Genomic DNA, 25,524 nt, shown 5'->3' with positions numbered 1-25,524 from the left:
TCGTCGCATATAGCCACTAGATAGAGTGAGAAATGACATCTAAGAAAGGGACTTTCATGTTGCAGGCAGACAGGAATTCGTACACTGTAAAAAAAAATCCTAATTTTACAGAAAATAACTGTGATTTTTTGACGATCATTTTCTTTCATTTTAAATTGTACTCAAAACACTGTAAAATTACAAATAATATCTGTCAAATAAAAATTCAGCTGTTATTTTAGGTATTGTGACATTAATGACAAATTGCAGTAATTCACATTTTTTATACAGGAAATTGATTGTATTTTTCATACAGTATTTTTTCTGTTTTCTTAAATTACATAAAAATGTATGTAAAATTACAAATATAATCTGTAATTAAACAGTAACAAAACAGTTAAATGATAAAACGGTCAAATGACTGGCAGCCCCCAAAAAACTGTAACATTAAAGTAAAAAATCCTAAATTAAATAAACTGAAAAACACTGTGATAATTCAGGATATACCTGTAAAATAACAATCATATACCTTCAGTGGGGAAAAAAATCATAAAAAAAGGGTCAAATGACTGGCAGCTACGGCTGCCAAACAAAAACCATAAAATTAAAGTAAAATCTTCTAATTCAAATAAAACAAAAAAACACTGTTATTTCACAGGTATTTCCTGCATTATTATGATCATATACCTTCATTGTAAAAAAATCGTAAAAAAAGGGTCAAATGACTGGCAGCTACGGCTGCCAAACAAAAACCATATAATTGAAGTAAAATATCCTAATTTAAATAAAGTGTAAAAAACTTTAATAGAAATGTGATGTCACCATGATTGAGATCAGTGTTTGCTTTAGTTGGGCTCATGACTCTTGAGTTTCAACATTACTTTTTCTCTGGTTGCTTTAACTGTGTTTTGATGCACATTTATTATGGCAATAATTGCAAGAGAAACTATAAGATGATCTTGGTCATTTATTGATGATTTTATAGTCATCATATGATGATCTGATTCATTGATATGACAGTCAAATCTCTATTGGCTGTGAATACATTATATATAGATGGACTTTAGTGTTATACAAAGTTATACTTTTTATCGCATGATTTGTTGAAATATTGTGGCATCAGTATTAATGCAATCTCAAATTAAAAAAAATTATATATTCTACATAATTTTTTTGGAGTTGGCTTATTTTGTTAGGAGTATGGAGACATCAAGAATCAACATATGAATCTCAACAATGGTGACTATCAACAAAGCCTTTTTGTGACTTTATAATAGGTCAGAATTTTTTTTTCATTGTCACCATTGTTGAGATTCATACGCTAATTCTTGATGCCTGAGTGAGTCTGTATGATCCTGTCAAAACATTTTTTGCATAATGACTTCATAAAATCTTATATCAAAGCATTGTAGGATCTTCTATAGCAATACTGATATTCTTAATTAACAATTAACAACTTATTCAGTCATTAAAAAGTCATACCAATCAGGTGGTATCAATACAGCAGTCAACTGCTTGAGGAATATTATCACTATTAAGTGACCAACATCATCTGATCTGAGTTTCTCTCAATTTCCTACAATAAGAAATATGCATCAAAGACATGCACAGTTAAGAGAAAAACTAATGTTAATATATGAAGGGTCAAGAGCCCAACTAAAGCAAACACTGACCTCTATCATGGTGACATCAAACTTTATTATTTTCAATAAAATATCAACTTCTAAACCTCTGTTATTTCTCAATAGGAATGTTAGTATGAAAGAAGTCTGGATTGTAATAAGTGAAGATGCTGAGATCTTGAGAGATCTGTTAGTGTTTAATGTTCTGCTGGGATGTAAAGTGTTTCTGTATGGTGTGTTTTGTGTGTCACCATTGTGTTGAAGAGTAGAGCCTAACCTTCAGTCCAGGATGAGCAGAGAAACACTGATGAAATGTTGTGTGTTGCTTTATTTAACAGACAGTAACTGTGTAGTTGCTGATGACATATAATCAGTAAATCATGCGTGTAGTTTATAGCAAGATATTTACTTTTTACAGTGAATATGTTTTTTAGTAAAAATTCAGTAAATATATATATGTGAAAGAACAGTGTTTCTGTTAAAAAGCTTAATGAAGATTTCTGCAATAGTATTTATTATTTAAATTAGGATATTTTACACTCATTTTATGGTTTTTGTATGGCAGCCATTGCTGACAGTCATTTTACCTTTTTTTCACAGTGAAGGTATTTGATCATAATAATTCAGGAAATAACTGTAAAATAACAGTGTTTTTCTGTAAAACATTTAAGGACAAAGTTTGGAAAAGTTTTTTGCACTCAATTTAAATTAGGATATTTTACTTTATTTTTACGGTTTTTGTTTGGCAGCCGTAGCTGCCAGTCATTGACCGTTTTTTTACGATTTTATTTTTTACAGTGTATGGTAAAACGCTCTTCCTAATGTTTTACCTACATTGAATTGTGACTTTAAAGAAGTTAGTGTTGACAGGAAGTTTATTAATAAATCTATATATCACAGATCTATGTCTCACTTTCCCCTGACAATGTCTATTTCAAGGATTTACACTGTTTCTCTTGCCAAAAAAGCTGTGCTAGCAGCATGACTCATCCTATAGACTCTCGTCTCACTCGTTCACTTTACAACATTTTTATCTGATAAAATCTATCAAGTTTATCTGTCTAGTGAAGTATGGAGTGTGATAATTCCTTAGGTCATAATTGCAGCTTAACAAGATATTGTTTTAACTACTTTCTCTTTTTATGTCTCTTGGAACAGACCCAAATGAATCAAAGTGAGCAGGTCATTACCCTTTTTCTCACATTGGAACAGAACCAAATCACAGACTAGAAGCAATTTACAAGGAGAGAATTTACTCACCTGACAAATTACACGGACCTTTAACAGCTACAAATGTTCAGTGCAGTGCAAATGGAGATCAGATGTTAAATACAACAGGATTTAAAAAAAATCGTTATGGTTTTATAATGACGACCATGTCTGCAAGCCAAAATACCTTAAACGTGACAAATAGCCTATCATAGTGATTTGAAATCTTTAATTGAAATAAAATATAAATATTAAATGATAAACTATAACAAAAATTAGAAATGTTGCCTTAGCAACTAACTGAAATAAAAATTAAAGCCGAAGTGCTAAATTTACTAAAACTAACATTTAAATGGAAAAACAATTATAGCTAAATAGTTTTATAATGAAAATGACAAAAGCTCAAGAAAAAAAATATAATATTTATAAAAAATGTAAACTAAAATTTAAATAAAAAATAAAAAAAGATAATTCAAAACATTAAAAATACTATAATAGTATTAAATAAATAATACTAAAATAACACTAAATTTGACAGAAAATCATCAGAATTTTATTGTCATGTCCCTTACTGGTGATGCATATCCTGTTCTTGCCAATCTGACGTGTCACATCCTGCATGATGGATACTGCACTGGACTGTAGATGACACAACATTTATTTAGTTTAGTTTCCTCTATGACCTCATTGCAAACAAACAAAGATTATGTTTTTGCTAATGCTACTGCCGGATGCTAACTCCGTGTTTGCTGGCCAGACAGGCATTGGCCACAGTGACCTCTTCATCCAATCCACAAATATCAGCCTTGTTTATAATTTCACTGTTTATCTAGATTCAATATCAAAGTGACTCACAGGACCACCATGGAAGCATAAAACACTGTAGTGTCTCGAAGAAGGCAAAATAGCAATCTACTGAAACCCCTCCCCCATATACAGACAGAGGGAGAGATTCTTTCTGGCAGAGGTGCTGACATCTGCTGTAGGTTTTGGGATGGAATATGATACTCTCCCATAGTCTGCACATGACCTCCAGTCTGGCAGCACCACATACTGCACCTTTCCTTTTTCTGTTGCTGAGGGATCCATAAGCAATATTTCATAAGCAATATTTCATATTTCCCCACGTATATATGTGTGTATTTGTATACACAGAGACATATATACAATTTATATAAATATAATAATATATATATACACATACATATTTTATATAAACAGAAACTTTTATGTAAGATGAGATTAATCAATTTGACAGCACTAATATATACCATCTCTATCCCCACTATATATATGTCACACAATACAAATATGCAACAATAAAATAACAAACTTAGAAATCTGATCATGCCAGCTAGATTGAAATCTGCAGCTTCCACATGCTCCTGGTCTCAGATTTTCCCCACATCTACTGAAAGTGCAATTGCTTTGCCATTGCATCATTTGTCTGGGAGAATCATTTCAATGTGTGCCCTTCTCTGATTGTTTAGTCTGCCATAGAAATCTACACCTAACAGGCATGTAAGGAACACGTTGACAACAGGGAGATGAGATTAACCACATGAAAAGACCTTCATGGGTTGATGCTTTGAGTAGGGAGAAGGAAATAACTTACACAAGGGGAGTAAGTGCACTGTCTGCAGCTTTGATTTGACAAATTAAGAGGTCTTTAGCGTTTCCCTTAAGATGCTTTAGGCATTGTTCTGACTTCACAATGATGAAATGCCAAACAAAATGATGAAAAGATTTAGACATGAGGACCGACACAGGCCACAACTTGTGATAATAATAGTGTTAGGCCTTGTTCCAAATGGTCACACCCGTTCAGGAAGCCCTTCCATAAACATGTGAAGCAGTCATGAACTAATGATTAATGCACCTTCAAGACCATTTGCAGGGCAACCTTAAATTGAAAAAAAAAAAAACATGCATTTTTTAGTATCTGCATCCAAATGCAGAGTATGTACTGTACTTCCAGGGTATGTACTGAATGTGATGACAAACTTACTTCCCATCCCATTGATGGAGTATGTGTAGGCAATGCAGGTGTAGTATGAATACACCCATGTTGTCATTATCCTTTGACCCCTCGGTTCTTTGACCTATATGATGTACTGCAACAACTGTGAAAATAATTTACTCAAGTGTTTTTAAACAAGTATAAATTAACTATTAAGAACAACTTTTTTTGTGATCTTTAACACAGATCTCCCCAGTTCAGCATCAACTTTTATTATTTATTTATTTGTTAAATATGACAGCTCCAGCAGTCTCTCAGGTATTTTCAGAAAATATTTTTTTACAAAATTATGTTTTCCTACGGTGGCCGAGACAGCCCCATGCGCTGCAACTGAAGGAAACACATGCAAATAGAAAAAAACGTGTGCAAATAGAAAAAAAAACACATGCAAATAGAAAAAAAACGCGTGCAAATAGAAAAAAACACACCTGCAAATTAAAAAAAAACATTTTCATCAGTTTCACAACACACGTGTGCTCCAAATACAGAAACGCGCTGCAAAAGTTCACAACACAACCAAATACAGAAAACTCGCTGCAAATAACACAGACCACAACGGAAATGTTTCCAGGGGAACCAAATAAGTGAAAAACCCGGCTGGGACGTGCTTGGCCCTGTCCCAAATGGCACACTCCGGACTTGTGGACTTCCTCAGAGTCCACACTTTGGTGACGTCATGTAGTGCAGACCTATAGGGCCCTTAGCACGAGTCCGCGAGGGCGCATTGAGAGATATTTTTGGGACAGACTCGATCGTCATGCCGGAAGCAGGAAGACGGTCTGGTTGTTGTTATGAACAGGAGCTACAGGTTCGGGGAAATATGCTGCCTATTGTTGTTGTGTTTACATATGACTCAGTAAAGCCCTGACATTCTGTTCTATTTATTTAATGAATCATAATGCGATCGTATTATTCAGCTCGCTATTATTAGCCTATGTTTGAGACATCAACCACTGGTCGATGATCATAATGTTTGTATAAACTTGTCATAAAAACCGTAATGATAATTACACTTAAATATTTTCTTCTCAGCCATTAACAATTGTCCGTGAGCGAAACCTCCTCCCATCCGTTGTCTGGCCTTTCGCAAGGATTCCTGGGTAGTTAAAGTGCGTGGAGCCTGCATCTATGCGGGCTTCGCGGAAGACCGCTTCAAGGGTACAAAGGGGGCGCTGCTGAGCACACTTCAGAGCGTTAAAATGCTAAATGGGACGTTCTACGGACTCGTAGACTCGGCGAGCACGCGCAATTGTGTTTTTTCTATTTGCATGTGTTTTTTTCTATTTGCACGCGTTTTTTTCTATTTGCATGCGTTTTTTTCTATTTGCATGTGTTTTCTTCTATTTGTATGTGTTTTCTTCAGTTGCAGCGTGTTGAGCTCTCTCGGCCACCGTATTTTCCCACAATATCTGTTATTCAATAATGCCAACTCAGCTGTGAACACTGTAACTTATGTCTTTAACACTGTGTATTCTGTCTTATCCTAATGCATGTTTAATTATGCTCTGATCGCTTTATTTGTAAATCGGTAATCTACGCAAATTTTGTCTTTTCTTATGTTTATTTACAGTCTTATAGATAACACGTTCACTTCCTCTGGTGCCATTGTGTTTGCGACATTGTGTTTGTGTCTACTATTTTAAATAAATAAATACATAAATAAAACTGTTTAAAAAAGTTGCTGCCTTAAATTTTTAAGTAGGCTACAATCAGCATTTAAACTTAAATTACAATAAAATTACTTGTATAACTTATTTTAAAAAGTTGAACATTAACTTATTTTGATGAGCAATGTAAAAACACATGTTGTCATAACTTATTGATCATATACTAACTTTTTGCAGTACTTATACCAATACTTCGTCAAGCCTTCCTTTTATTTTTTTAATTATTAATTTATCTTCTGGACAGGTACACCACATAGCCTACATAATTTTGACTAAGCTCCACACAATGTAGGCTATATAAAATAATTTAAATGAAGAAAATATGTTCATCAGAAGTGTTTTTAAATGTATACATTGTATTTTTGAACAGTTATTCGATCAACAGGTATCATCGACCCATAAACATATGCTCGCTCGCTCTCTCTCTGTCTCACACACACACACACACACACAAACACACACACACACACACACACACATATATACTTGTGTAGCGGTGGATATGTGAGAAATATAGTCTTTCACTCTAAAGCGACTGCAGCGGCAGCACCAGCAGCTTGTGAATGGTCCCCGCCTCTCCGGGGAGTTTCCTCCACGGGGAACTTTTACTTTATGTGCAGCACCTGTTGTGTCGCCAGTCGGCCGTCTGCGCTTGCCAAACACTCGGAGCCACCTCAAGACATTCATTTCCTTCAGAAAGTTGGACGTGCAACGCTACAAGTGGCGTTTTACCCAGAGTCGGTCGCGTTACTCGAATGGACTATAGTGTTTGCAAGGGAAAGTCGAACACTTTGCAAACAGGCAAAGGCAGTTTCGCGTCTAAGCAGAAATTAAATTACAGCCGTGCACGTTTCCAGCTGTCCTCTTGAACACTCGTGTTTAGGCGAACAGGTGTGCGCTCTCTAAGTTAACAGCAATTAATGCTCTTTGCTCAGATGCCTCTCGGGAAACTTTCCACAAAGAAGTTTTCGCTGTAGAAACACTGCCCGATCAGGATTATGTGGACTTTACTTTACGCGTGCCTCTTACAGATGTGTCCAAAGTTGGATACGCGTCTCACGAACAATATTTCTGCATGGTGATTGAAACAACACATACTAAGTGCCTATAAGCACCGACAGCCACCATTAATCCAAATGATTCCAATGCTTCTCTTGATTCTTATATCGTCTCTTCATCAGCATGAGTCGGTGGCGGAATCGAGTCACATCAGTAAGATTCACCACGCCAGCACTAAAGAGCAAAATGGTAAGTTCAGAGAGTCATCGCATGGGCTTTTTCTCTTGTTGGGGTGTGTGAGACTTATGATAATGCTTTACAACTAAACGCATTGAGTTTACCTTTTCAATGAATGGCCATGGCAAGCCTTTAACATTTATACCTTAAAACTAACTAATCTTTTTCATTTTACTGAAGAAATATAGCTAGTAAGATAAATGTTATTCATATTAATCTCTCATGTTTATTAAACCAGTGCATACTATTTATGTAAAGATGGAATACATAATTATTGGGGTAGTACTAGTAAAACTAATCCAGTGACAATTAGATAATAGCATACTATTGATAATTTATATCTAACCCACAGAGAAAAAATAATTTGTTACAATAGACTATTAGCAAATTAACACATGCTGATGTCTTATGAATAATTACTACCAGTCAAGTGACTACTTAAATGAGTAGCCTACTTGTCACTTCTGGAATAAGTAACAGTACTAGTATCCTATAAATAGTTTGTGAAATAAAAAAATATACTAGTCACTATTGGATTACCTATGTAACAGAATAGTAGCAATAATGGATAAAAGTTAGTTAAATTGATTGCATGTTAAAACAGCTTGCCATGGATAGTCCACAATTTATGGGGTTCACACAGCGTTATACTTAGTAGGAAGTTGAAGTTACCTTTGGCTTTCATGTGCATGAAACGCACATCTGTATGTGTGTTTAAGAGAGAAACAAATCTCTGGGTAACCGAGTCCCCAGGGAAGGGTTTTCTCTCTGATCGCAGAAAGACTCCATTCATGAAGCGTGGGGTGCCTGGGGCCATGCAATTTGCTTTCCTCTTAATCCCACCAAAACTCACAGCTGAACTAAAAAAAATCAGAAATGATAAAAATATAATAAAGCAAGAGTTTCCATTTAACTTTTGCTCTGAAACTATAAGCTCAGTGTTGTAAAGCAGGCGTTGGTGGGGACAGGCAAACTGTCGCTCATTGCGCACCATTAACAAAATGTAAACTACTACTTGTGTTGACTTAGGCGAGGGAGCGCCCCTTACTCTGTCAGGGGTGAAGCAGAGTGGAAACATCTTGCATTCAAATGGCTTCTTTGGGCCCGGTATCAGAGCTTTCATTGTGTTATCATTATTTCTCTAAACTGGAACATGCAGAACATGTCTACTGGGAAGCCATGTTTACATGGAAGTCTTTTTTTGGAAGTCTATGAAAGTACGAAAACCTTCTGCGAAGACTGTAAAATCTTAACATCTTTGTCTATTAAAAAGGAAGGCTTAATTGAATTGGAACCTCTGATGCAGTACGTATAGTCCCCTCTCAGGTCAGAGTTGTGTGCCAGGGAAGACCCTTGTGATTGCCATTTGATAGGGGTCTTTGGCTGTAACGCCACCTTTATTCCCCAGTGACTTAAGAATGGAGGTGAATTGGTAGTGTGCTCTGCCAAGGGTTTCTGAACGGGGAGTCTTGTTCTCTGGCTCTCTTTAATTGTCAAAACAGTAGATGCTCTGTGGCAGCCATCTCTGGATGGTGTTGATTGAGGCAGTTCTTCACCACTGATCTGAGGCTGGTTTTATTTTGCAGCTGCAGTGTCAGGTTAAAAAGCTACTTGACCAACTTTTTCAGGTTAGCCTCAATAAAGAGTTTGCCAGCCCACAGTTCACTGAGCTCTTCACCCATCTCATAAAGGCTTTTCTGAACACTTTTATGTTCTTTTGGTTCAATGGGTTTCATACAAATTGATGGGAGTAGGAGGATGTAGTTGAGGAAGGAGGGTGAAAGATATTTGCAGTGCTCCGTCCACACCAATGACTCAAATGGAAATAACTGCATTGACCTGACCTTCAAAAGCTGATTCATGAAATTATAACTGACCGTTGCTGAAAGTTAGTCAATTTATGGTAGAGGCATGTCCATGGTGTTGCAACAAGGGCTGTCAATTGAGTAATCAAATTGCAAGTTAATCTTTTATATCGATGTTTTCCATAAGCCATATTCAAACTCATTATTGTGGTAAATGAGTAAATCAAATGATAAAAAGTGGTTTTAGAAATCAGTGTAGGTAGTTCAGTTAGGTGGAAATAATGCACAACAATCCATTTTATTATCAAATTTGGTAAGGACTTAAAGTCCATGTGAACCGGAAGTTGCAACCAACTTCAGTGTTAAGAATTTCCAAGTGAAACGGAGTATAGACCAACGCTACTTTTGCGTCATCGAAGGGTAACGCCCCCTTTTGGGGGAAAACAAACGGATTCCCCTGAGAACAGAACTCGCTCTAGAGCTGCTCAGTTTCTTGATAGCAAAAACGGCACAAACTTAAAGAAGCTACTGGATACGGGGTTACAGAGGTGTCCCTTTGAAATGGTCGAAAACTGGATTAATGACCCCACGCAGTGGCCAATATATGGACTATTCAGACATCAAACGTTACCACCATCTCGTGGAATCACCAAGTAAGTAACGTTAGCCTATTTTTTTTTTGTCATTAACACACTCACAGTATGACAAACTAGACGATGAGGCCATGTCACTTGTATCATATTTAACTTGATTTAAGCTATTGACATAGTTTTGTTGTCGACTAGCTATACTAACGTTAGTTAGAAAGACGAAGCTGCTAGCAGCTAACGTTATGTGATTAACGTTAGCTCTCACTAGGCATGCTACCTTGGCTGTTAACTGATTTTACTGTTGAAATAGTGGCAGGCTAGGACTAAAGTGGACTTGGCTGGTTTCTGCTTGTGTCTAGAAAGTGCTTTAGGCCTATATGACTTTTCGACGAGCACTGCGCTGGACTACATGTAACAACACGAACGGCAGTAGATCAAGCCTTCTAGGCTAGATAGGATAGCGTAATGTCACAACATCCAATTTGATAGCCCCGTACATACATACATTGGTCCTATACATATTTTGCCGTACACTGTAAACCTTTTTACAACTTTCAAAGTCCTAGCACTTTCTAGAAACAAGTAGAAACCTGCCAAGTCCACTTTAGTCCTAGCCTGCCACTATTTCAACAGTATAGTATAGCTAGTCGACAACAAAACTATGTCAATAGTTTAAATCAAGTTAAATATGATCCAAGTGACATGGCCTCATCGTCTAGTTTGTCATACTGTGAGTGTGTTAATGACAAAAAAAATAGTCTAACGTTACTTACTTGGTGATTCCACGAGATAGTGGTAACGTTAGATGTCTGAATTGTCCATTTTTGGCCACTGCGTAGGGTCATTAATCCAGTTTTCGACCATTTCAAAGGGACACCTCTGTAACCCTGTATCCAGTAGCTTATTTAAATACCGCTCACGGTCCTCGGCCGGCAAAGAGAGTGTGTATGTTTGTGCCATTTAAGAAACTTTGCAGCTCTAGAGCGAGTTCTGTTCTCAGGGGAATCCGTTTGTTTTCCCCCAAAAAGGGGCGTTACCCTTCGATGACGCAAAAGTAGCGTTGGTCTATTGAGTCGAGGGCAGGGTTTTTATTTTACTGCACCTCCTCTCCATCCCTTGGTCATTGCAGACTGACGGTTGAATGGGAGTGGTTAAAGTGAACCCTGGGTATTAAGTAGCCTGGTAATACCAAACTCTGCTACTTCATGTATGATGTATGATGCGTATGAAACACATGTATGATGCGAAAATGAAACCATCGAGCGAAATACCGGAGTGAACATGGCTGACCGAGTTTTGCTGCCTCCTTAACCTGATCCTCCATGAGTGCAACCAAGGGGGACACAATCACAACTATCGCCTTGCCGGCCTTTGGCCTGCCCAGTTTCTCGCTGACGATTGGTAATAGTTGATAAATTAAACTTTTCCCAAAACCTGTCGGGAGTAGGGCCGCAACATCATCTCCATTCAAAATGTTTAACCAACACTCTTCTTGTTTGGGCTTCAGTTTGCAAATGCTGGGAATATTCTCCACAACAGAGCGAATTGCATCCGGTGTCTCCATATCCGCGGTCACAATCTTAAACTCGGTGCTTAGCGTCTACGTCACGGCTCTCAGCCTGCTCTCTGTTCGTTGATTGGCCGGCTGTTTTCAGGCCGGAGGAAAACTGAGAGACATGAGTACAGAAGCGAACTGAAATAGACCGGAAGTACGAAGTCTGACGCAGTCAGGCTAGGGATTAGGACTTATATGGCTTAATATAATGTAAATGATGTCTCTTACTGAAATATGTACTAAAAATCCCATGAAAGATTTACGTTATTTAAAAAATCCACATCGTTTTATACATATTTTGGACAATGGGGGGCGCCATTAAATTAGGTGCGCAGTGCATTCTGCGTCCCAACCCCAACGACCAACACATTTTTTTTTCCTGCGTATTTTTTAAAATTAATTTCATTTTTATAACATTTTTATTTCATAATAACTTTAAGGGTCTTTCACACAGGGTGCGTTCTTTTTGCGTCTTTTTATTTGATATTTTTAATGTTTTATTTTATTTTTGCCTTTTGCATTAACTTGCTTTTTTAGCTTCTTGCTCGATGCTTTTTAGACGGTGTTAAATTTGACTTAATTTCATTTGCATTGACTTTCTGTGTTTTAAGCATCATGCCCCATGAATTTAATAAGTTCTTAAAGTTTTAAAAACATATTGGCTCTTTCAATATGAACGGCTCATTACTCATTCAATGCTGCCTACTCTCAGTAAATGTGGTTTGTCAGGTCAGAGGACATGATAAATATGTACATTTTAATGATTTAGCTGCACTAATTTAACATGTTAAATTGACAGTCATACAAGGACTATAGTGCTTCGAATCTGAGAACAGAACATGAATGGCTGTTTACTTTGCTTAAAATCCCCATTTATTTTCATATTCCAACATCTGAATGAGCAAGATTTCTGCCATCTAAATTTATTTGAGACTTTAGTGTGAAATTATTAACGTATAACAGAGGTCTTGCATGCTATTGATATCTAATTTTATTATGCGAGAGTGTTATCAGAAGACGTCTAGATGACATTCAAGCAAAGAATTAGAACGAATCCTGAAATGGTGAGGAGTTGCTTATTAACCCTTGTTGCAACAGAGTCCTACCCTACTAATGACAGAACTACAAATACTTGCACCATTGTCCGTTAGCAGTTTAGCTGTGTCCATAAGTCAGGTCTATATCAGTGGTGTGGGTTCAGAAAGCAGCTACAGTTTTCTAATGGTGCCAGATTATCCACCATTAATCTAACCCCTGTGACGTCCCAGGCAGAGACGTGTGAGAGTCAGCCTCAGTAACAACTGAATGCCTCTCAAAGCGCTGCATTACTGGATTACTTAGTTAGGAATGGGGTTAATGTGGTCCACCAGCTAACTGGGAAATGCAGCCTGCCTCACGTATCTGACAGTTAAGTGGTGGGTGTGTAATGATTAAAGCAAAATTGCTTGAATGCTCACAAGCAACACTTCACTGTGCAGTTAAGAGTTTAAATCTTGTGCTTAGCATAGCTGACAGGAAGAAAAATATTAAGTTTATTATGGTGCTTTATACATGTTATGCAGCTTGAGGGTATAGTTCACCCACATTTGAATGTCATTATTTACACCATTATACAGTGTTGTTTTAGTTATTTTAGTATTGAGATACTATTACCTTTTATTAATATTAAAATTTTAGTAATTTTCAGTCATTTTGTTCTTTGTTTTTGTCATTATTATTTTAATGTCCATATAGTTTATTATATATATTTATATATATATATATATATATATGAAAATGAAAAAAGAGAAATTTGGCTGAAATAAAATATTACATTTTAAATATTTTTTTATTTAATAAGTAATTATAACAACCCTGCCCTCATGTCATTCCAAACCAAAAGACATATTTGAAAAATGTCTCTGTTTTGTTTTTTGGGCATACAATAGTGGTGTAACGGTACATGTATTTGTCCTGAACTGTCACAGTTTCGGTGCATGCAGTCAGAAGACAAATACTGTCAGTTACAGGTGATCAACACTCCAATCCAGAAGGGTGCGCGTGTGGCAATGCAACGCTGTTTGCTAACCGCCACAACAGGAAAAGAGCAGAAGAACAGCACATGTTCGAATGTGCGAATCACTTGACCGCTTGAAGTCCACTAGATGCATAGAATGCATATTTTTGCTCTTATGGACAAAAGAGTATACGTTGAAAGGCTGTGCACGAAAATTAAGTATAGGAGGGTTGGACTTAAGCTTTGAATGTTTAAATATAGTTTAAGTGGAGCAAATTGTAACACTTCCTGATTCACAATTTTTTTTAATTCTATTTATTTTGTACTTTTATAACATGAGATGCTTTTCAGTTGTGTCTTTTATAAGCCCTGCAAAAATATGACCTATGCAGGAGTGCATTCTGTTTACTACTAAGTTCTTAATACACTAAAAGCGCCTGTACTGAACCAACTACCTCAGGGGGGACTAAATGCCACTAGGTGGAACCAACTGTAATGTGCACTACTGTCTGTTCAAAATAAATTGATTGAGCATTGTAGATTTGTTGCTTTTTCTGGTAAGTTAGTTTAGGGTCCAATTCTCAGTATTAACTAGTTGCTTATTAGCATGCATATCACTAGGATATTGGCTGTTTATTAGTCCTTATAAAGCACATGTTAATGCACATGTTACCTTATTCTGTATCCCTTAATCCTAACTATTAATATGCAGTAATTAGTAGTTTGAGGCAAAAGTCATAGTTAATAGTTAGCTAATAGTGAGAATTGGACCCTAAACTAAAGTGTGACCATTTTTCCTATAGTACCGAACTCGTATTGAACCATGACCCCAAAACCGAGGTACGTACCGAACTGAGACATCTGTGTACTGTTACACCCCTAGTATATAATGAATGTTGATTTGAACTCAATTTATTCTGTTGGACTTGTGGAGACATCAATGAAATTTAAAGCTACATACATACTTAATCCATTCCTCAAAGGAGTAATATATAGTTGGCATTCCCTTTGTTATAAAGGCTTCAGAAGGACGTGGTTCCCAGAACTCAGAAACTGTGTGGCAGCTGGCAGTGTTCTTGCTTGGCAAACCTCTACATTACTAGCTTGTTGTGTTAAGTAGTTTCCATGGCATTTCAAGTTTATAGTGCGATTGTGAATTGTGCATACACTGTGGGTAGCGACTGGCAAACTTTAACAAAAAGGATTTTCAATACCCAGTAGTTCAATGAAAAAGAGAACTAGCTATCTGGTAACTTACACACACACACACACACACACACACACACACACACACACACACACACACACACACACACACACACACACACACACACACACACACACACACACACACACACACACACACACACACACACACACACACACACACACACACACACACACACACACACACACACACACACACACACCTGAGACAAATGACTCCCTGTTAAAGTAAAAGTTTACCCCAGTCCTTTTTCACCAAGCCCTTCTGGCTGTAATACTGTAGGTATTGAAGTTTGCTGTCAATCGACACGCTGTACCCTGCCAATGGCAGAATTTCAAAAGCTCAATGGGGACCGTGCTTTTTCATTGAAACCTTGAGAAAAAAAAAGCACTGGGAAGCTGAAGAGATTATTTATGCAATACTGCGCAGTTTGTTTAAAGGTAAGTCTTTAATGTAACCCGTCTAAAACAGAAGATTGCATGGTTGGGATGTCCATGTTTTTGCTTTCAGCACACTTTAATGGCAATGCGACAGATTTGGTAAGTAAGCAATCAATGCCTGTCTGATGTTTGTCATGATGGACAGTGAGTGTACATTCCTAACCCAAACAGTTCCAATTTAGAGGGATCAGCAGCAGGGCAATGGAGTTCCTCTGTGGAACTGGGTCATAGCCTTGGATCCCCCCCCTCGTGTAATTTCATGGCCTTTCTGTCCCCTGTGCTGGCACCTGTGCAATCCTGTGAATTATCTATCCTCTTGTTTCAGTTAAATTTGAGGTTAAGAAATCCATGGCTTGTGTGCTGAAATGGTCATTGCAAGACCTCAGTAGTGGTGTCCATACCCCGAGGAGAAATGGGTATGCTAGCCCTGCTTTGCCCTTAGAATTCGGTCTAATTTAGCGGATGATTTTATTTAAAACAGTTTACATTGCTTTGATTTAAGTTTTTGTCTTATCTTAGAAATGAACCTATGACCTCTGTGTTGCTAGTATACGCTGATTTCACGCAGCCGTTATTTTGAAATCGAAAGCGAGGCTCCGGTGGGGAGTAAACCGGAAGTGCTGCCTTTAATCACAGGAGAGTCGCGAATGTGTTGGCGTATAGTTGTGTTTAATGTAGAAATTAGTTATTCTAAAACTGTACATACATTTCTTTCATACTTTAGACTATACAGTGAAATTAATTTATAAATATATATATTTTTTTATATATAATTCAGAAAGTAAAAAAAGAAGCAGGAACGAACTATATACATATCCTATATTGGATATTAACATTCAATAGTCTAAATCACGGCAGCAGCTTCAGGTTGTTAGTCCAAGGCATTGTTGTTTATCTGTACTTGTTACCGGTTCTTCCCACCGGAGCCTCGCTTTCGATTTCAAAATGGCGGCTGCGTGAAATCAGCGTATTGATTGTGGGATTAGAGCAGATAGTGGAAAGGGTTAAAGGGCTCATGAACTGCATTTTTTCTATTTTATAATATTCTCTGAGGTGGACCTCATTAACATTTTTACATAAAAAAACATCCAAATTTAGAAGTAACAAGCTGTTTTCTATCCTGTTTTTGACCCTCTCTTTCGACCACTCCATTTTGATGGGCGTGGCGCATTCAAGACTTGGAAGTAAACACCCACTGCTATGATTGGGTAACAGTTTTGCATATTAAACTTACTTTCAACTACCCCACCATTAGACGTGTGGGATTGTTTTGAAAACTTCCGATGTGGAAAAATATCTCGTTATGAATGAATTTTATCATTGTTTTTCACATTGTCATTCTTATAGGCCAGTGGTTCTCAACTCCAGTCCTCGGGACCCACTGCTCTTAACACACCTGATTCAGATCCTCAGCTCGTTAGGATAGACTCTATGAACTGAACTGAGTGTGTCAGATAAGAGAGACATACAAAATGTGCAGAGCAGCTGGTCCCGAGGACTGGAGTTAAGAACCACTCCATCCATCCATCTTCCGCTTATCCGGGGCCGGGTCGCGGGGGCAGCAGTCTAAGCAGAGATGCCCAGACTTCCCTCTCCCTGGACACTTCCTCCAGCTCTTCCGGGGGGACACCGAGGCGTTCCCAGGCCAGCCGGGAGACATAGTCTCTCCAGCATGTCCTAGGTCTTCCCGAGTGACCGAGCTTCCCACCCTATCTCTAAGGGATCGCCCAGCCACCCTGCGGAGAAAGCTCATTTCGGCCGCCTGTATCCGGGATCTTGTCCTTTCGGTCATGACCCAAAGCTCATGACCATAGGTGAGAGTAGGAACGTAGATTGACCGGTAAATCGAGAGCTTTGCCTTACGGCTCAGCTCTTTCTTCACCACAACGGACCGGTACATCGACCGCATTACTGCAGAAGCTGCACCGATCCGTCTGTCAATCTCCCGTTCCATCCTTCCCTCACTCGTGAACAAAACCCCAAGATACTTAAACTCCTCCACTTGAGGAAGGATCTCTCCACCAACCTGAAGTGAGAAAGCCGCCCTTTTCCGACTGAGGACCATGGCCTCGGATTTGGAGGCGCTGATTCTCATCCCAGCCGCTTCACACTCGGCTGCAAACCGTCCCAGTGCATGCTGAAGGTCCTGGTGTGAGGGGGCCAACACGACAACATCATCCGCAAAGAGCAGAGAAGAAATCGCGTGGTCCCCAAACCTGACACCCTCCGGCCCCTGGCTGCGCCTAGAAATTCTGTCCATAAAAATTATGAACAGAACCGGCGACAAAGGGCAGCCCTGCCGGAGTCCAACATGCACCGGGAAGAAGTCTGACTTACTACCGGCAATGCGAACCAAGCTCCAGTCCACAAAGCACATGTGGACTGGTTGGGCAAACTCCCATGAACCCTCCAGCACCCTGTAGAGGGTATAGAGCTGGTCCAGTGTTCCACGGCCTGGACGAAAACCGCACTGTTCCTCCTGAATCCGAGGTTCCACTATCGGTCGTATTCTCCTCTCCAGTACCCTGGCATAGACTTTCCCAGGGAGGCTGAGAAGTGTGATCCCCCTGTAGTTGGAACACACCCTCCGGTCCCCCTTCTTAAAAAGAGGGACCACCACCCCGGTCTGCCATCCCAGAGGCACTGTCCCCAACCGCCACGCGATGCTGCAGAGGCGTGTCAGCCAAGACAGCCGCACAACATCCAGAGACTTGAGGTACTCAGGGAGGATCTCATCCACCCCCGGTGCCTTGCCACCGAGGAGTTTCTTGACTACCTCGGTGACCACAGCTAGGGTGATGGACGAGTCCACCTCTGAGCCCCCAGCCTCTGCTTCCTCAATAGAAGACGTGACGGCGGGATTGAGGAGATCCTCGAAGTATTCCTTCCACCGTCCGACGACATCCCCAGTTGAGGTCAACAGCTGCCCACCTCCACTGTAAACAGCGTTGGTAGGGCACTGTTTCCCTCTCCTGAGGCGCCGGACAGTTTGCCAGAATCTCTTCGAGGCCAGTCGATAGTCCTTCTCCATGGCCTCACCGAACTCCTCCCAGGCCCGAGTTTTTGCCTCCACAACCACCCGGGCTGCAGTCCGCCTGGCCTGCCGGTACCTGTCAGCTGCCTCAGGAGTCCCACAAGCCAACCAGGCCCGATAGGACTCCTTCTTCAGCTTGACGGCATCCTTTACTTCCGGTGTCCACCACCGGGTTCGGGGATTGCCGCATCGACAGGCACCGGAGACCTTACGGCCACAGCTCCGAGCCGCCGCTTCGACAATGGAGGCGGAGAACATGGTCCACTCAGACTCAATATCTCCAGCCTCCCTCGGGATCCGGTCGTGGCTCTGCCGGAGGTGGGAGTTGAAGATCTCTCTGACAGGAGATTCGGCCAAACGTTCCCAGCAAACCCTTACAGTACGCTTGGGTCTGCCGTGTCTGTCCAGCTTCCTCCCCGCCATCGGATCCAACTCACCACCAGGTGGTGATCAGTTGACAGCTCCGCCCCTCTCTTCACCCGAGTGTCCAAGACATACGGCCGCAGGTCAGATGAAACGACCACAAAGTCGATCATCGACCTACGACCTAGGGTGTCCTGGTGCCACGTGCACTGATGGACACCCTTATGCTTGAACATGGTGTTCGTTATGGACAAACTGTAACTAGCACAGAAGTCCAATAACTGAACACCGCTCGGGTTCAGGTCGGGGGGGCCGTTCCTCCCAATCACGCCCCTCCAGGTGTCACTGTCGCTGCCCACGTGAGCGTTGAAGTCCCCCAGTAGAATGACGGAGTACCCAGTCAGAGCACTTTCCAGCACTCCTCCCAGAGACCCCAAGAAGGCCGGGTACTCTGCACTGCCGTTCGGCCCGTAGGCACACACGACAGTGAGAGACCTATCCCCGACCCGTAGGCGCAGGGAAACGACCCCTCTCGTTCACCGGGGTAAACTCCAACACATGGCGGCTGAGCTGGGGGGCTATAAGCAAACCCACACCAGCCCGTCACCTCTCACCATGGGCAACTCCAGAGTGGTGAAGAGTCCATCCTCTCTCAAGGAGTGTGGTTCCAGAGCCCAAGCCATGCGTAGAGGTGATCCCGACTATCTCTAGTCGGAACCTCTCAACCTCACGCACGATCTCAGGCTCCTTCCCCGCCAGCGAGGTGATGTTCCACGTCCCTAAGGCTAGTTTCCGTGTCCAGGGATCGGGTCGTCGAGGCCCCCGCCTTCGACTGCCGCCCGATCCTCTCTGCACCGGCCCCTTACGGCTCTTCCTGCAGGTGGTGAGCCCACGGGAAGGCGGTCCCACGTCGCTCCTTCGGGCTGAGCCCGGCCGGACCCCGTGGGGAGAGGTCCGGCCACCAGGCGCTCGCATACGAGCCCCAACCCCGGGCCTGGCTCCAGGGTGGGGCCCCGGCTGCGCCATACCGGGCGACGTCACAGTCCTTGTATTGTTGTCCATCATAAGGGGTTAAGAACCACTGTTATAGGCTATTCTTAGTTCATCCTTTTTTGATAAAATGAAAAACATATACATTGTCATTTACAGTGTCGTGTTTTAAATGGAGCTTTTATTCAGAATTACTGTGAATGGCTTAGACCAAAACAATAACAAAAGCTGCGTTCTCTATGTCCTTCCATATCCGAAAAATCCATGTTGACCCCATAAATGCCAAAGGAAAGAACAAATCACAACTATCAAAAACTAGTCACATTTTGACTGCAGTGCTACAGTATAAAGATATTGTACTGTGTACTGTATAAGTACTGTGCATATCAAACAATCTGTATCAGACAAACATTTACTCACACCTGTGTGTTGCGACATTACTGTCTGATCCAATGTAGTTGGCACTACATCTTTTATTTTCAGTCTCTCTAAAAAGCCTGTGTCGAACTTAAAAGCCTGACGTGATTGACTTGAGCCTTGTTAAAATAGTTCATCCATGCTTTCTTAATCTTATAGACTCAGAAGGATGGCAATGCAACGACTGTAGCTGCATCCCAAATGATGCACTATACACTATGTACTTATGCACTATATATTAGGGTTATTTTGTCATTCACGTTGGAATTTGATAGCCACTTCACAACGTAATTAAAGCTGCTACAGTTGAGTGCATGAAGTGTCCAACTTTCCACACTTCGTTTTTTTTCGGTTAAGATATCACCTATTTAAAGTACACTTTTGGAATTTTCAGTGTGAACACGCTGCTCGCACTATTTGTACGAACAAAAGCGTCATTGAATAGTGCCTAAGTACGCGAATTGGGACGCACCATGTGTTTTTCCACAACTTGGCACTTAAAAATGTCTTGTAATCCTCAAAGGCATCTCTGGTTTTGTTGCTCAGTAATCCTGTCTTTGCATCTCTTTCGTATTTACTAATACATGACATGCGTGAATCGGTTGGCGCCTGGGTGGGCTAAAGTATGGCAAGCCGTTTTAACTTTTATTAATTTCCAGGATATGAATTGTTGATATCAACAATTACATTTTTGATATCAACAATTACATTTTTTGATATCAACAATTCAATTCACCATAGACTGCCATTCAAAATCAATTGTTGATATCAAGAATTGATTTCTTACTAGTAGAAATATAATTTTTGATATCAATAATTACATTGTTACTAGTAAAAATGTGAATTCCTGATATCAATAATTAAATTATCACTAGTCTAAATGTCTATTCTTGATATCAACAACTGAATTGCTACTAGTAAAAATTTTCATTTTTGATATCTGAAAATGTATTTCTGATATCAATATTATTTCAGATATCTAAAATGGCTTTCTTACTAGTAACAATCACATTCATGATATCAGAAATTAACATTGTCACTAGTGAAAATTGAATTATTGATATCAAAAATGAACATTGTTACTAGTAGCAATTCAATTGTTGATATCAAGAATAGACATTTCAACTAGTGACAATTTAATTCTTGATATCAAAAATAAAGGTTTTTACTAGTAAGAATTGTATTTGTGATATGTGAAATTGGAATTTCAACTAGTAAGAAATAAATTCTTGATATCAATAATTGATTTTGAATGGCAGCCAATGGTGACATTTCACTAGTGAAAATACAATTACAGATATCAAGAATTATAGTTTTTACTAGTTGCAATTCAATTGTTGATATCAAGAATTACCATTTTAACTAGTGAAAATGTAAATGTTGATGTCAAGAATTAGCATTGTTACTAGTGAAAATGTAATTCCTGATATCAAAAATTGCCATTGTTACTAGTAGAAATATTATTCCTGATATCAATAATTATAATTTTAACTAGTGAAAATTAAATTGTTGATATCAAGTATTCATATCCTGGAAATGAATAAAAGTTAAAACGGCTTGCCATAGGCATTGATGTAGAAGGCATTGTTTTTGTTTTTTTCTGTAGAGGCGGAGGTATTTTGTCGCACTCTGACGTACTGTGACATGTGACAATCCAAAACTCGTCATTTTCTGAACTTAGTTTCAATAAAAGCTGATTTTGGAATAACACGGAAGTTTTGGGTTCTGAAACTTACAGGATATTATTACAATGACCTCTTGTATGTCAAAAGATCAGGAAAAAATGTAATGTTTATCTATTCACAGAAACAGTAGAAGACATTTAGTCCACTGCTTCTACTGTAAAGCAAAAAAAAAAAAAAGAAATAGGAATCAGATTTAAAAGACTGTAATTGTGCTACATGGCTGCTTCCTCCTGTCTGCTTACCTCTCATTTTTGATGATTTATGCAGTGATAAGAAATTACGTCTAGGAGTTCTTAATGCTTTCTTGGCCCTAGGCAAGTCTAGTTGTAATGCTGAATCCAGAGTTGACTTTCAGAAGCAGTACATTTCAAATTGCATTGACAACAAATATGATACCATAGAGTTTTCAAATGTGCATAACCACAAAGCGGTTTGCTTCTTCCCCAGACAAGTTTTATCTTTGAATCACTGTTTTCTTGCAAATGTTTAAGTACTACCATTCAAAGTTTGGGGTCAGTAAGATTTTGTTTTTATAACAAATTTGAATTAATCAAACCGTAAATACTTTTACATTGATTTGCACACAAATATTAAGCAGCACAACCGTTATCAACATTGATAAGAAGAAGAAATGTTTTTTTGAGCACCAAATCAGCATATCAAAATGATTTCTGAAGGATCACGTGACCCTGAAGACTGGAGTAATGGAATAATTGTATATAACAGTTATATTGTGATATTTCACAATACTATGATTTTACTGTTTTGATCAAATAAATGCAGCTTTGGTGAGCATAAAAAAAACTTCTTTTAAAAAATCTTACCAACCCCAAGCTTTTAAACGGTAGTTTATATGTATGAAAACAATGCTTTAACGAGCCAAGTTCCATCACTGACCAATACTTTGACTATCTGCACTTGTCTGGAGGAGCTAAACATTGCAGCCTCAGGTCCAGCTTAACTTGTGCCATGAATGGCTGTCAATCACTCCCTGACAACAACACTTCCTCAAGCTTTTACTCATCCCTCACTTTGACTCTTTGCTCCCTTTTTTATTCATCCTACCTGTCACCCCCAGATGTATCTGCACTTTTTAATGAACAGAGCCATGCACTCAGACAACACTTATCAGCTGCTAGTGACTTAATGCAGAGACTATAGTATAACATACCTTCTAATAATGTACAGTATAGTGAAAGTTAAGGGATTTGTGTGGAATTCTTGTTAAGTTAGACTGGGTTTAGTCACCCCCTTAGTCACCCCCTTTGCTGGAACAGAGAATTCTACGCTCTTAGGCGTTAACTGTCTGTGGATATTGGCTGTTTTCAGAGCAAACCGAATTCCAAAGGCCTTAGACTTTTGGCAGCAGGTAAATGTGATGACTTGACCTTGGTTCCTATCTCTTCAAGGCATGTCTACATACCTTGGCAGATGTCAGCACTTGCTGTCAGAGAGGTATTTTGGAAGTGCCCCCTCCTTTTTTTAGTCTTAACTTATCTTGCTTTGTCTATCTGTGTGACAATATATGTACACACATATATATATATATATATATATATGTAAAAAAAATTCTTGTCTACTACTACATTCTCTCTCAAACACTGTGCATTGTCCTTTAGAGGTAGAGTATACCATGAGAATCTATTGGGCCATATTAACTATCCATGCTTTCAGTTTTCTAACACCATTTTTCTTTTTGCTAGATTGACTAATTTGCTTGACAGCTGGAAATATACTTTATGAGTGTGCACAATATGGACTAGCTCTCTAATTTTCCTCCTTTTGTTTTTTTGGGATGTAGTCAGAAATCATACAAAATCTGTTCCAAAATACCTTTCTCAGAAACATGTTAAATGAAATGACTAATTCATGGAGTGAGTCTGTTTTGGACATTAATAGGAAAAAAAAACCTCACACCAGGCTCTAGATTGCATTAATATCCAGGCATTGTTTTATATGATAAGCTTACGTCTGGAAGAATAATTATCCTGCATGTAATCATGACTGAAGTGGCAAGGCCAAAGTCTTTTGTAAAGTTTTACTTATATCCTGTCTTGTTACCTTGGCTAACCCCTCCTATTTGAGACATGAGTCTGAAATTCACTCATTACAGCATGTTTCTCGGCATGTTTATGACTGGGGAAGGGAATCACTAAATGATCACTAGCCCACTCACTAAGACACACTCTATTAGCCAAATTATATGCCATTATGACTGGTGTGTTTGTGCTGTGGCTTTGAAATGAGTAAATATTTTGCTGTCAACACCACATCACTGTGGTGACATGAGATTGAGAATCTCCAGTGGCCACTGAGGATTCACTGAAGCCAGACTATAAATGTACATTACCTGAGAAATTTCATGACTGAGAAACATTCGGATTATGCTGTACTATTTGAGATGTGACCTGGAGGGTAGTGCACGAGGTCCAATGTGTTGCACGATGGAGCTTATGTGCAGGCGACCAAAGTTTAAGTCTAGTTTTCGAATACCACCCACCCCACTGCTCTTCTTCCAATCATGTCCTGTCGTCTCTTTTATAGTTTCTGCCCATCTTGGTGTTCATACAAGATGGTGAAAATAATTCTTAAACTTAAAGGTGACGCACATTATGCCCCTTTTCACAAAATGTAATATAAATCTATGGGTGTCCCCAGAATGTGTCTGTGAAATTTCAGCTCAAAATACCCCCCAGATCATTTAGTATAGCTTGTCAAATTTGCCCCTTTTTGGGTGTGAGCAAAATTTGCCCCTTTTTGGGTCCGCCCCATTCAGAAGACGGCCGATCCTTTACACGAGTTTCAGATACAATAACAAAACACGCGAGTAATCTCATCCAAAATATCAGAAAAAACAGCGGAGTGCAGCCTTACGAGTGACTCAGGAAGAGGTTGCAACTTTTAGACTGCACCTGGAGGTTTCTGAATGGTTTGTGGATACATGAATGTAGTTGGGGAGTTACATTGATTCATCCGTTTCTGGTGGATTTCCATTGAAAATAACATTAATCCACTGCTCTCTTGTCTCATCTGAGGCTGGGACTCTATGCTTGTGTTCTATGCTTGTCAGTTTGCAGTTTGCATGCTTTGCTGGAACATTTGTCATTGCGTTAGAACTGGTTACTGTTGTCGCTTTCGCAAACCAAATGGTGTGCGGTGGGTGGAAACGTGCAGATTAAGGCGCGGTAAGTAATATTATAATAAGATCCCCTTCCTACGTCAGAAAGGGAGCAAAATCTGATCGGCTTCTTTTTTGACATGCCTGCAGAGAAAGGCTTACTAAAAACAAAGTTAATGGGTTGTCACTTTTCACATTTTCTGGGTTGGTAGATGCACCGGGGACCCAATTATAACACTTGAACATGGAAAAAGTCAGATTTTCATGATATGTCACCTTTAAATATAAAGCCCCACCCTAAACATAATTGTTATAAAAAAATAATTCACCATTTTATCAGTGCATTCTCTGGGGATCAAACCAGCTTTGGCATTTCTAGTTATAGCAGTGGTTCTTAGCCTTTTTTAAAAAATGTATTAAGGCCCCCTGTTTTTCACAACAATATTCAAAAGCCCCATGACTTTTCTATTTATTCATGATTTAGTGAATAACTGTTAAGTATAAGGATTTTTATAAGGATCTTTTTACTCACAATTTATACCCTGTAAGATATTTTAGATCATGACATAA

The 25,524-nt window shown here is 39.3% G+C and overlaps 1 protein-coding gene across 2 annotated transcripts in view; it reads left to right on the top strand.

Moving 5' to 3' along the window:
• The first annotated feature begins 7,000 nt into the window (after positions 1-7,000).
• Positions 7,001-25,524, top strand: part of pdgfc (platelet derived growth factor c) — a 71,886-nt gene continuing 53,362 nt past the window's right edge. Inside the window, exons 1-2 of one of the 2 annotated variants that reach the window (XM_056261830.1) lie at positions 7,001-7,575; positions 7,679-7,745. In XM_056261830.1, the coding sequence (XP_056117805.1) occupies positions 7,573-7,575; positions 7,679-7,745 (70 nt within the window). In that variant the 5' untranslated portion in view covers positions 7,001-7,572. Of the gene's footprint in view, positions 7,746-25,524 lie in introns of both variants that reach the window. The other variant, XM_056261829.1, reaches the window with a different exon arrangement.

The sequence above is a fragment of the Rhinichthys klamathensis genome, unplaced genomic scaffold (assembly GCF_029890125.1).
Source record: "Rhinichthys klamathensis goyatoka isolate OS25496 unplaced genomic scaffold, OSU_Roscu_1.1 h1tg000186l_1, whole genome shotgun sequence".
In the NCBI taxonomy this organism is placed as follows: Eukaryota; Metazoa; Chordata; class Actinopteri; order Cypriniformes; family Leuciscidae; genus Rhinichthys; species Rhinichthys klamathensis.
Note: the sequence above shows the minus strand (reverse complement) of the source record. Positions and strands in the feature narration are given on the sequence as shown.